The sequence below is a fragment of the Chenopodium album genome, chromosome 11, assembly GCF_948465745.1.
Source record: "Chenopodium album chromosome 11, dcCheAlbu1.1, whole genome shotgun sequence".
Classification (NCBI taxonomy): domain Eukaryota; kingdom Viridiplantae; phylum Streptophyta; class Magnoliopsida; order Caryophyllales; family Amaranthaceae; genus Chenopodium; species Chenopodium album.
In genome coordinates this window covers 25,964,204-25,977,281 of record NC_137844.1, presented here as the reverse complement: position 1 = coordinate 25,977,281, position 13,078 = coordinate 25,964,204, and the positions used below count along the sequence as shown (strand labels likewise).

General features: G+C 38.7%; 1 protein-coding gene and 1 non-coding gene across 2 annotated transcripts; both read left to right on the top strand.

The window, feature by feature from the left end:
- Positions 1–1,287: 1,287 nt before the first annotated feature.
- On the top strand, positions 1,288–1,392 carry LOC145569649 (small nucleolar RNA R71). The gene has a single exon (XR_014096221.1). It is a non-coding gene; the product is annotated as a small nucleolar RNA R71 (small nucleolar RNA).
- Positions 1,393–10,749: 9,357 nt separating this feature from the next.
- On the top strand, positions 10,750–11,917 carry LOC145568759 (uncharacterized). Its single transcript, XM_081628173.1, has 2 exons — positions 10,750–11,187; positions 11,275–11,917. The coding sequence occupies exons 1-2, from the start codon at positions 10,864–10,866 to the stop codon at positions 11,716–11,718; spliced, it is 768 nt and encodes a 255-aa protein (XP_081484299.1). The 5' UTR covers positions 10,750–10,863; the 3' UTR covers positions 11,719–11,917.
- Positions 11,918–13,078: the final 1,161 nt, after the last annotated feature.

Sequence of the window (13,078 nt, the reverse complement as noted above, 5' to 3'; positions counted from 1 at the left end):
GTCAATAAATTTTCCAAATTGTTCATCCAACTTGTGTCTCATGAGTCTTTATGGATAAGGAAGCTTAGGTTTCATAACTTCTCTCTCTTCCTTCACCTCCTTGGGTGGCTCTACCATCACTTCACTCAAAGATGCACCTTCTCCCTCATCCTCAACTAAAACCTCCTTGGCACCCTCCTCACTCTTACTCTTGCTAGGCAAACTCTCCTCAAGCACCCTACCGCTTCTTGTGACTATGGCATTAACGGGTCTCTTAGGGTCTAGGCCTTGAGAAGGTAAAGAAGAAGGGCTTGCATGGTCTTTCAAAGCATTAGCAAGTTGAGAAATTTTGTTTTCAAGCATCTTATTATGGGTCATCATTTCATTAAACTTCTTATCACTCACCGCCATGTAGGTGTTCAACAACTTAGTTTGGTTTTCAATGATTTCCTCCAAGTTAGTCCTAAAAGAAGAAGAGGGTTGAACATAGGAATTATCACTTTGGTCTTTGGAGAAAATCCGGGTGGGGGACCCTTTTGAGCATTGTTTTGAAAATTTCCCCTATTTTGATTGTTCCAATTACCTCTACTTTGATTGATTATGGTTACCATAACCATAACCTTGATTATGGTTACCATAACCTTGGTTATGATTACCATAATTTTGGTTTTGATTTTGATTTTGGTCACTATAACCTTGGTTGTTATAGTTACCTCGGGAATTTTGGTTCCCTTGGTTCATATTACCACCACCTTGGTTATAGTTGTCAAAATTCCATGGTTGTTATAATTCCTATTCCATTGACCTCTTTGATTCTCAAACCTAAAATCATCATTGTTTGACACATAGTTCACATGCTCATTCACATTTCCATCTTGATCATCACAAACATCCATACATGCATGAGGGCAATTAGAAGCATCATGATCATACGATCCACAAACATCACAAAACAAGCAACCACTAGACATGTTACTAGAAGAGGAAAAGGGTTGAGAGTTAGAAGACATAACTCTCCCCTTAGATTGGGAGGGAAGATTCAAAACTTTGGAAGACATAACTTTTCCTTGATTGCGGACATTTCCTTCCCAAGTTTGTAATTTATGAGGACAAGTTGTTTATGGCATTAAGAAGATCAACCGAGTATACAGAAGAACTACTCTTGCTAGTTGACTCCCTTTCACCATCTTGCCAATCTCTATAGTACCTCACTACGTCTTCAATTATGTCTACCACTTCCTCCTTCGTTTTATTCATGATGGGACCTCCAGCTCCTCTATCAAGATTTAAATAATTTGGTAAGTAGGAATTCCGTGGTGAGGACTTCTCTTTGATACTCCTTGTACCTTTCCCATACTTCATAGAGGCTTTCACTAGACTTTTTCTTGAAACCTTGAATCAAAGCTCTGGCCTCCACCGTTTTCTTTTGCAGGTAGAAACAGGATAGAAATTCCTTGGTCACTTCATCCCATTTCCTTAAAGAATTGGGTTTGACCTCCTTGTGTAACCATTCCAAGGCACACCCTATGAGAGAAAAGGGAAAAATCTTGAGGCGGAAGAATTCTTGGGAAATTCCATTCACTTTGATAGTGTTGCAGTACTTTTCGAACTCTTTGAGATGGTTTAGCGGGCTTTCATGTTTAGCTCCACTAAATTGTCGCCTCTCTATCAAAGTGATCATTGCCAGCCTTATTTCAAAGTCATTTGCCGCTGTTGTAGGTGGAGCAATCCCACTTTCAAACCTATATGCACCTAGAATCCCCAATTCCTTCAATGCCACCCATGGATTTTCTCCCATCCTTGCTTGTTCTTCTTGTTGTGTTCCTCTTCACTTGGAGGGCTAGAACTCAAAGAACGTCTAGCAACTTTTATCCTTGAAATTGTCCTCTCAATTTCTGGATCAAGTGGCACTATTGAATGACCACGTGCTCTACGCATACAATCTCAAAAGAAACAATTAGTAGCACGGCTACAAATGTAGCCAAAAAGAGAAAAATCTTTTTTTGTATTTTCCAATTAAAAATGAAGTAGACTTAACAACTATAACAAAGCACCAATATCACTCCCCGACAACGGCGCCATTTTGATGTGTGGTAATCTAGGTCGTTGAAAACTATAGCCTATGATCTAGCTACTTCGAAGAATGAGAAGTGAAGTGAAGTGAATTGAATTGTAACTAAGGTTTCAATTAACTAATCAAGTCAAGAAAAATCAATATGCTAAACACTAGGGATTAAGGTTCCACATGCAAGCTCAATGATTATGCCAATCGATGAAGAACTCAATTGATTCAAACGTTGCAAAGAACAAACAATAGTTTCAATTAATAGAATTCAAGAGCTATTTCCTATAAGTCAAGCTAGGGTTCAGTAAGAATGACTAACAAGGAAAATCACAATCAAATTCAACCAATTAAAGAAATTCTCAAATCAAGGGTTCATGTCATGGAAATTTGCTATGAATCTAGATTAATCATCTAGGTTGATCACTCCTAATCAAATTAATCACATGCACAACTATGTCAACCAATTTAATTGCAACAATTCAATGAACTAGGAATCATCAATTAGCAAAAATCATCAATCAAGCATGCTTCCCCTTCTCCCTAGCTACTAATCTACTCACAAATCATAATGGAATTGAAAAACAAAGCAAATTGAATTACAAACATAATCATTTCAAGTTTAATCAAAGAGAAAATCAAATTCAACAATCAAATCAAACATTCAAGAATTAAAAGAAAGAGCAAGAAAAAGTAAATTCAAAGAAAGAAATTTTCACTAATTTTCATTAATTGAAGAAGAAATCCAAGCTCAAAGATGTAATTTGAAGTACAAAACAAGTAATCTAAAGTTTCTCTCTCTACTTTCTCTGGAAATAAATCTCAAGTACATATGAAATCGTCATCCCCCAAAAAAGGAAAAGTCAAGGGGTATTTATAATAAATCGAGCGAAGAGGTTCGGAGTAGGGTCGTGCACCACAACACCAGTCGTGCGCACGCACAATAGGGTCTGCGCGCGCGCACCCCTGCTGTGGTGTTGCGGCGTGCACAGCTCCTCTTGCTTGCTCGTAAATCCTTGTGCGAAGCTATGCTCTCAGCGCTCTTGTGCATCCCTATCGTCGGTGCTCTCGTGAGATGCCCGCGAGAAAGGCAGGCCTTGATCTTCAAATATTTTCCCTTTCATGACCTAGAATCAATGAGGGCGCAACCGTGAGAGCACAGCAAATAAAACTTTGAAACTTAACTAATTAAAATTCAAGTAAAAGTAAGAGAGAAAGCAAAATGAATAGAAACTAAACTAAAATAGCTAAATAAAAACAAAAATCATGAAAAACTCATAAAAGTGAATGAAAAACAAAAATGAGTTATAAAGACGAAAAATAAAAGAAAACCAGAAAGATTATATGGAAATAAAGCAAGAAAATATAGAAAAAGGAATTAAAAGCTACTCCATTGAGCGCCATAAATGACGCTCATCAACCACGAGGTCATCATATAGCCGGTGGACTTTTCCCTGGTCCCTTTTAGTGAAGACGACCTCCGAGAATGTGCTGATAGACGCTTGATCACCTTCCTCAGCACAGTTAACATCCTTTTTCCTCAAATGGTCCTTGGTGCCCCGAATGGTAGGGCCCCCTTCGGCAAAGCTGCTGCTATCGTGTAGATCGGCTCTTTGTCAATGTTCGAACTACTAGTAGGCTAGGCAGTCTTTTCGAACAACTACCCTGGATTTGTCTTCATGGTGACCTTGGACTTGAGGATGTAGGACTTCAAGATCCCTTGATTAGCCAGACGGTCCAACAGCCGCTTAAGGCTATATAAGTTGTTGGTGTCATGGCCAATGTCCTCATGGAAATGGCAGTATTTGTTTTTGTTCCGATTTTTGGCGGAACCCTTCATAGTAGCGGGTTCTCAATGGTCACCTGGTCCTTGATCTCCATGAGGATTGAGTAGCAGTCTTTGTTAAACTTATACTTTGGGATGTATGGTTTAAACTCCTTTTTCTTCTGGGACGGCTACTCAAAATCATCAACCGCCCAGATTTCTTTCCTTTTCTTACTCCCTTCAGCTTTGGGAGCCGGCTAAGCAGGCCGACTCTCCTTTTGTTTGTCAGACTTTTTGAAGTCAGATTGATTGCTGGGCGAACAGAGGTCGGTCGCCTATATATAAGTTTCCTCCTCCATCAGCGCTTCTTAGAGGGTGAAAACTCTCTTTCTAATGAGGTCGAACTTAAAAGTCGACCCGTCCTTCAAACCTTTGAAAAAGTCTGTGTATGCAACTCCGTTAGACATTCCTTGAATCTAGATTCTTACCAGATTAAACTGCTTGACGTAAGAGAGTATCCCTTCTCTATCTTCTAACGGATGGTGCTCAAGTCGAGACTTATTTTCTTGGTAGGGATGTTCATCGAGAAGTTTGAAGAAAACAAGAAGGAAAGCTTCTTGAAGCTGTCGATGTATCCAGCTTGCAAGTTGTTAAATCATTGTTGGGCAATGCCCTTCAATGTAGCCGGGAAACACCTGCACCAGCAGGCATCGTCCAACCCCTGCAAATGCATGAGGTTGGTGTAAGCCATGAGGTGATCCTCAGGATTGGTGGTACCATCACAGGTACCCACCAGAACGTTCTGAACTTTGGTAGGCGGCGCTGCTTTGGTTATTTCCCTAGTTAACGCAGAGGAGTGTTCACCAAGTTTGAGCAGACAAAGCTGGCAGTCTAGGGGTTGGACAATGTATGCCGCCTGTCACCCAAAGAGGGCCAACTGCATGTCATGTGGGGCATATTGCCTGTATGGCATCTGAGGAACATACGGGGCTGTCCAATCATATGAGGGCCTGTGTGGACGGTCTTGCCACCTGAGGGACTCTCATGAACTGATTGGGAATACCTTTCCGAGGTATTCTTGAAGATGTTTGGGAAGCTCGACGTGGAGGCCGATTCCGACAGTTGCTGGTTTTTCTGCTTGATGATGTCCAATCCCCCTTGAAACTACTCATGAACTTCATGAGTTCATCCATAGTGACGGGAGCAATCCCTCTTGTTAACTGCGTTTCGCCAGTCAGTGGTGTAGAGGATTTACTTGAACTGGCTTCATTAATGTGTCGTTCCAGGTTATCCGTGTGCGGATGCGTCTAGAGATAAATGACCCATCAGGGGCCACATGGGTTTCCACATCAATGTCATTATCTGTATCATGATCTGAAAAGACCTCCCAATCGGCCGAAGGTCGGTTGGGTTTAGGATTCGGTACAGACTCTTGAACCATCTTTGTACTCTCCCCACATACGGTGTAGACATCTACTTTTGGCCTCCTGTCCCGAACGGAAGTGCTATGATGATAAATAAGACCGTCTTTGTGTTGGATCAACGTGAAGAATGCTATAGACAACTTATTAAGTCACAAGAATGCAAAAAAACTAGCCTGACCTGAAACAAAATGAATTAAAGTCCAATTAACTAAGCCCGATCAATAATAAGGCTTAAACCTAAAGTTAAAACCTGATTTTGACGGACTTAGAGGCGCCTAGGTTAAAAATTAAAGTTGCCGAAGGAAAATCCGCGCGCATCTCAATGAGTTGCGCTGGACTGGCGCGCGCAACTCACAAAGTTGCGCTGGACTGGCGCGCGCAACTCACAAAGTTGCGCATGGCATCCAGAGCAGCCTCTAGTGATGCGCTCACGGAAGATTCAGAATTTCATAAAAATATCAAATTGAATCTTACCATAACACCGCACGCAAGACATTTAGTCTGCTGCCCATAGCAGCGCAGCTAAATGACTTGCGCTGAGCAGGTGCGCGCAACCTATTCAGATGCGTGCGATACCTGCTATGGCAGAACACTCAAAACCCTAAACGCACCCATTCCTATAAATAGGGGCTTAATACGAAGCTTAAAAACACAGAAATTAACCCGAAATATTGGCAAAAACTTTGTGAACTTGTGTACTATCAACCCTCTTATCCTAAACACTCACCCTCTTATTACTTGTTACTATGGTGGAGGTTCCCGAACAAGAAGGAGTTCAGAAGTGTTCAAAACGAAGATCTAGCAAGGAAAAGTGGTAAATTCCCGAGCACTTAGAGAAATCACCTTTTCCTTTATTGTTTGAACAACCTTTAATTAATTAATTAGTGTTGTTTGATCACCTAAAATAAACTTTTCAATAATTAATTTCACATAGTATTCTTGCGTTAATCAAAGACTAGGATTGAATAATTAATTGTTGTTTGATCACCTAAGTCAAGGCGAATCTTGTTTATTTATTGTTCTTTTTACGAATTTGATTAAATAAGAATAACAATTTTGCAATGTAATTCCTACGTGATCAATGCTTGTAAATAAAATCAACTAACTTATTTTTAGGTACCACATTTCATATATTATTTGGTGATGAAATTGTGAAAAAGGAAGAGCTAGTAAAGGCCGCACTAGGGCTAGAATAGCGATTCCCCACTAAGGGAATGTTATTTTAGTACCCTCACTCCCGAACTCAATTCTGGTACAAGTAGACCAATTTGGGCATGGGTGAACTTATGATTTGTGCTAAATATCCCTTGAACTCTACTTGGGAGAAAGGCATGAATGAGGTTTATGAGTTTTCCTAAAACTCATTGGCGACTCCTTACTCGTTTCTTAAAAAAAAAAAGGCATAATGATAGGATCAACTCTAATTCAAGGTCCCCCAAACAGTTAAGAATTCAAATCCTAATACACCCTAACAAGTGTAAAGTCCTAGGCTTTTAAAAGGGCATGAGCATAAAGGAGAAGGATCCCCTACGATGGGCACACCCTCCTTACACACGGAGCCAACTGTTTCCGGATTTTTTGTGTCCTACGAGAGAGTTACAACACCAAGACTGGTCCGGGGCCGCCTATACTTGCAAAAAAAACGGAAGCTCCGGTTGGTTGGAGTTTCGCCTCTGACGGTCAAGTTAGTATACGATCGAAATAAAAACATGTGGAAGGTAAATATCTTCTCGGGTTCCGAGATCAGGTGTTTTCTCTGTTTTCGAGAAATCAGTGATGTAATGATTGTAAGGTGCCCCAATAATGGGGGGAATGTCCCTATTTATAGGGTCCTAGAAAAGTGTGCCCCTGTCCTAGGGTATGATGACCTGAAAACTTGGGCTGCGCAGTTTTGCGGCGGCCTCGGGAATTGGGCCTTGAAGGCCGCCAATTCCTCAATGGGTATCTGCCTACCACATGTCGCCCCTTGGTTAGTCCATTTGGAGGCCTTCCTAGGGTGACACGTGTCACGCTCTGAGAGGACAACGTGGTAGGGTAAAAATACCCAAAACACAAGTGGTCCTTAACATTTGTCTTCTCTTCACTCTTGGAGCTTATATTTGGAACCTTGTTCTTATCTTTTTAGTTTCGAGCAAGTAACCATTGTTGAAATTCCCTAGACAATGGAGGAGAAACCCTATTAGAGACGACATTCCATAAGCGTCTAGCTCACCAATAATCATCAAATCGTTCAACATTCTTCGATACAGGGTACTCATACGGTCGACGATAATCTCTAAAAGGAATGGTTTGAGTAAGACCGTATTGTCTCATCACCCTAAATGGGTAGTAAAAGGTTATCTTGGACAAGCTTGGAATACGGCAGGAAGGTTGAGTGTTAACTTTAACCATCTTTGCAATCCAACGCCGAGGAATGACCAATTTGATGGAAAAGTCGCGAGTTTCAAAGATTCTACTCCACTCCCAGCATCCCATCTTCAAAGAGAATCGCTTCTTCCTTCTTACTAGACAATTAGGAGTGTACTTCTCACTATTGTCAAGAGGACTAATTAATTCAAGTCTTTCCATTAGCCAAATTCGCAAACATAGAAAGAAAATTGATATTACTTTACAAAATTAAATATTTTTTATTTATGTAATTAAGAGTATTAATTTTCTAACTGTAATAATATTGGAGATCCTTGAAGTGGTGCTTTGGGATCCTTTTTGAATTCATCTAAGCTTAACATAGTCTCTCCATCAATCAAAGGCATTGGATTTTTCCCAGCATCAATCTGCTCCATAATAGATGCTAATATAGCTTGACCCATATGCATACTACCACTAGTAAGCAGAAATTGGCTAAACATGGAAAAGAGAAAAGCTCTTCTCTTATATACATGGAACGAGTTAGATTTAGGTCTATTAAAATAAAAACATGCAAATTTTCTTAGATTAACCTCACTACCTTCAACTATGGTTTTTAAATCATTTTCCCTAAGATAATAATAACGCTCAAAATCTTTGTAGTAATATTCACACACTTTGGGAATCACTACAAGGTCTAAAGAGGGAAAACCAAGAATAGCACCAAATTCTTCAAGCACGGGGATAATTTCATCATTATCTAGCCTAAAGCAATGGGTATTAGGGTCCTAATATTCTATGGAAGCATGAATAAAATCAATGTCATGATCTACACCCTTAATACCAAATAAACCCTAAATTATTACTTGGCTACTGAGGCCGCAAGGGATCTAAGAATGCTAAAAAGAAAGCTTAAAGAAAATGAAAAACTTTTGTAGAATGATTTACTGATGTCTTTCCCCTGAGCGTTCTCTCTTATTTATAAGCAATCTCGGTTCCGTTTACTCAACTAATTCTAACAATCGCCATACGGTTATGACTCTTGGAGCCAAACCTCCTTTGAGATTCGAACTATTCTACTTGTCTTAAACCGACTCAATCTAACTTCATGGGCTTTCCAATTGGGCCTTGCCCATTCGGTCATATGTACCTTCATTGCTGGACTAAGCCTTTGACATTGTTTTAAAGTTCATTTCTCCCTTGTTAACGTACATAAGTCAAGATAAGTAAAAATTTAAGTTTGGGGTATAACAGGATTCTATGGTCATACCCTGTAGCGATTAGTCTCTTTCGTGTTAGTTAGTATATTTACCTTCTTGTGTCATTTCATTTGTGCCTTCCCCATAGACAGCGCCAAATGTTTTTGGATTTTTCGGAAGCACTCAAAAGAGGGTGTATATTCCCTCGGGAAGGTTACGACACTAATATGCACTCAACCGGTATCCTACTTGCATTACGATGAACCACCGGTGTCCCGGAGACTTGCCTCTACCGATCATGACAGTAATCGAAAAAAGAATATTTGAGAGAGAAAGTTGAGAGAAGTGAGAACATTTTTTACCTTGCATAGTTGTGTGCGAATATCCTTCTCCTCCCATCATAGAATTATTGGGTATTTATAGGCCAGGACTTGGGAGGCTCATACTTCTAAGGTTTAACAGCCTAGATAGGTTTTCCCTTATTAGGTGCCCTATATGTGGTTGACACGTTTTTGGGGTTATCTCAATTATACAAGAGTCTTGCCCTGATGGGCTTTTGAGCCTCTTTATCTAATATCTCTCTTTATGCTATAAGGTATGCTTGGATTGGCTGAGTATATATGTCATGTGTCTTTCGACTTTCCCGACCACTTGTAAACTCATTATTCGTCTATTAAAAAGGGGTAAAATACATATACACTTGTATGTCTATAATTAGGGGTTTAAAATACCCCGAAACAACTTACATTGTTCTAAGATGCAATTTTAATTTAATCAATGAAATTATTGACTCTACATGTTCCATGTTTTATATCAATATATATGCAAAATAAGAAGATAAATATGTTTTAACTGTAATTCGTCCCCAGGCCAATTTAGGATCCAATAAGATAAACCAATCAAATTGCTTGGAACTGCTTTGTCTATGTGGCCATTAGTGTAACCTAAAGCTGTCAAAATCTGACCCGACCCGATAACCCGACCTAAACCGACAATTTTCTGAACCTGATCTGTGACCGAACTATAGGGTGAAACTAGTGACTTGTAACCCGATCTGAACCTAACCTGATGTTAACCGACAACTGATTAGATCCAATATTTTATGACCTGAACTCAAACCTACACCCTACCTAATAATAACCGTCAACCGATTTAATCCGACCCGACAACAATCCGAACCCAAACTAGTACCCACCCCAAAGAACCTGAAAACGGTTTAACCTAACACAACCTGTTATTGACCCGAGTTATGGAAAGTTATTAGTACAATTTGTTCAGCTTATATACCTTTTGTTCTCTATTACTTCGCATATAGGTTTAATAAAATTTTGATAATGCTTGATCAATTTATGGAAGACGTAATCATATAGGTTCAACTTGACAACATTGATATTTATTCGAATTGAACTTGAACCAAAACCAAGAATGATCCAACTTTAAGATTATCCGACCAAATAATTTAACCTAACCCGAACCCGAATGTACCATCTATTAACCGCCCAAACTAGACTCAACATAAACTAATCCTAAAATTAAACCTGATCTAAATTTGACTCGAATCGAACCCGACCTACACCAGAAAGGGTGAACGAACCGGAATAACCTGACTGAAATTCACCCACCCCGAACCTGATATGAGGCTAGATTATTGACATAACCTGATCCTGATTTAACCCGAGACTTATTTTGACCTAACCCGAACCCGACTTGAATACCCGAATTAACAGCACTAGTGTAACCTTTTCAAATTACTATTTTTTTTTTTGTTTTTGTTTTTTTTTTTGTTTTTTGTTTTTTGTTTTTTTAAGAAAATACGGCGTATACAAATTTAGATTTTTGGCAGAGATGGCAGCTATATTATATCAAATCGAATACTACGTACAAATTTAGATTCTCCGTAGCTCCTGGTAAATGTGCAAAACGATATGAACTTCGGCCACAATATAAACAAGCAACCCCACATAGCGTAGACACTAGACACCTATAATTTGGGGCAAAACAGATAACATACGGCACTCTAGCGAGAGGTCGACAATATTCGACCTCGCTAACACTTTACATTCATTGAACAACAAAAAAAGAAAGAAAATGGCTGGAGTAAAGATCATTCAAACCCCACTTAACAACACCAGCAATATCCTGCATCCAAGGACCTTATGGAAGCTGTGCTCACTCCCTCTTTGCCGGTCCATACCCAAGGACTCGAACTCAGAGGGTTCCCAACCACAAGGAGACCCAAAGAAACAAGAATTACTGGCCAGAATAGCAATGCTTCAAGCTCAAAAGTATCGACTTACTGATTACTTGGACGAGCGGTCTGCTTATCTGACTCAATTTGCTGAAGAAGCCAATATTGAGATTGATGCAATTGGTGAAAACGCATTAAAAGATCTAGATGAAGCCAGTGCTCGGGTCTGCTCATCAATTTAATTCTTCTTCCTCGTATTTGAAATTTTAATATTTTGTAACACAGTACTTGATCCGATTTATGATAAGCAGATAATGGAGAATATCGAAAGCAAGATGCAAGCCTTTGAGGAATCATCAGAGATGAGCAAGGAGGAGATTGCAAAGAGGGATAAGGAATTGGCAGACTATGAAGGTGACATCGTAAAGGGGCGAAATGAAGGATTGTTTTTTCAGAGCCTGCAGGAAAAGAAACCAGTGGATAAAGAAAAGGCCAAAGAGGAAACAAATAAACTTGCTGCTGTTACTAAAGATACTGCTGCATCCAAGGTCAGAAGAAATATATACCTTGCATTGATGGGTCTCATGGCTGTCGGTATTGCTGATTCATATATTGCTTCCTCACCAGACTGGCGGAAAATAGGTGTTCTTGGAGCAATATTTATTGGTTTGCTCAGCCAATTCATCTATGAGCAAAATTTGTTAAAAGATGGCGAGAAGGATGATATACAGGATATAGATAATGAAAAAAAGTGAAGGCGATTATGTATTCTTCCATTCAGCTATTTGAAAATCACGAATATTATGTGCTAAAATGTTGTAACTAGTAAATACAGGCTATACAGCAAAACTTCACAGAACCAAACATTGCACATCACTTAGATTTAATACTGTCATAATAGTTGCTGCTTTTGCATTGTTCATTGGTTTCCCCGTTTCAGGGATTTTCTGAGAATTCTGACGGCAACAAAACTTATTAAGTCAAGCATAGTCGATACTTTTAAATGTATAATGTTGTGAACTGCATGTTCAAATTTTTGAATCGATCCATATTGTTTATGCATATACTCAATAATGGAATTTGCTTCAAGTTGCATTCTGCTGCAAGCTATCAATACAACGGAGTACAAGTATAAACCCTAAAATTTGTGCTTCTGGGAAAGAGAACAGTGAGTGATGCATGTCAAAATAAGTTTACCAAGATAATCATGTTAATTGTTCTAGTTAAGAGACACTATGACACTGTGTTATCAAAAATATATTAATGGCTCCAACACTGTTAACTTATAACAAAAAAAGTACATCAACTAATTCTGAAAAGCTCCATCAAATTTCTAACAGACCAAGTTCATTTAAAAAAGAAAGATAATCTGTCAGAATTAAGTTAAAGAAATTGCATTTAGAACCAAAGTCCCAAATTTGTTTACAGGTAAAAAATTTATTTTTTGAAACAAGGTAAAATAATTATTTGGATACATAAGAACTACATTAGTAGAAATATTGTTATGAAGTTCAATGATAAGGTGAATGGTGCATCACTACCATGTATTACTAGTTTTCAGCTATCAATTGCACTCAAGACAATATGAGAGTGTATTTACAACTGATTCAGGCAGCCAACTTATATCATCTAAATTAAGTTGTGTATAAGATAGTTTCTTCATCCAAACATAAAATTGGAGAATTTTATCAATTTCATGAAATGACTCAAATTGAGCTCTCTGATCAAATAGACCGCAGAATAATCAAGTTAGCCAAGTAATGTCAGAAGAATTTATGTTTGAGGGCAGCCCCACAGCAATCAAAGTGCAATTATGTCAAACTATACTGACAAAAGAAAAAAAAAAAAAAAAAAAAAAAAAAAAAAAAAAAAAAAATCAAGATTTATCCAAAATGGTGTATTACAGTCAAAAGAACTTAAAACCAGAGGTCAACTATTTTTAGTAAAGGCCTAATCACATATATCGTTGATTGCAATAAGAATTTTAAGAAATCCCTGGCTTTCCAAGTGACATAAATTTGGACAACACCAAATGGGCAAAATATATACTGCACCATTATATTTAATAGTATGAGAATGCAAATTGATGCAAGGAAAACAGGGTACAGCATTTGA

What these genes read in the sequence shown, in the direction of transcription:
- LOC145568759 (XM_081628173.1), top strand. Translation starts at nt 10,864, where the DNA reads ATGGCTGGAGTAAAGATCATTCAAACCCCACTTAACAACACCAGCAAT. An exon ending in TAGATGAAGCCAGTGCTCGG is followed by an intron (nt 11,188 to 11,274) that starts GTCTGCTCATCA and finishes TATGATAAGCAG; the next exon opens with ATAATGGAGAATATCGAAAG.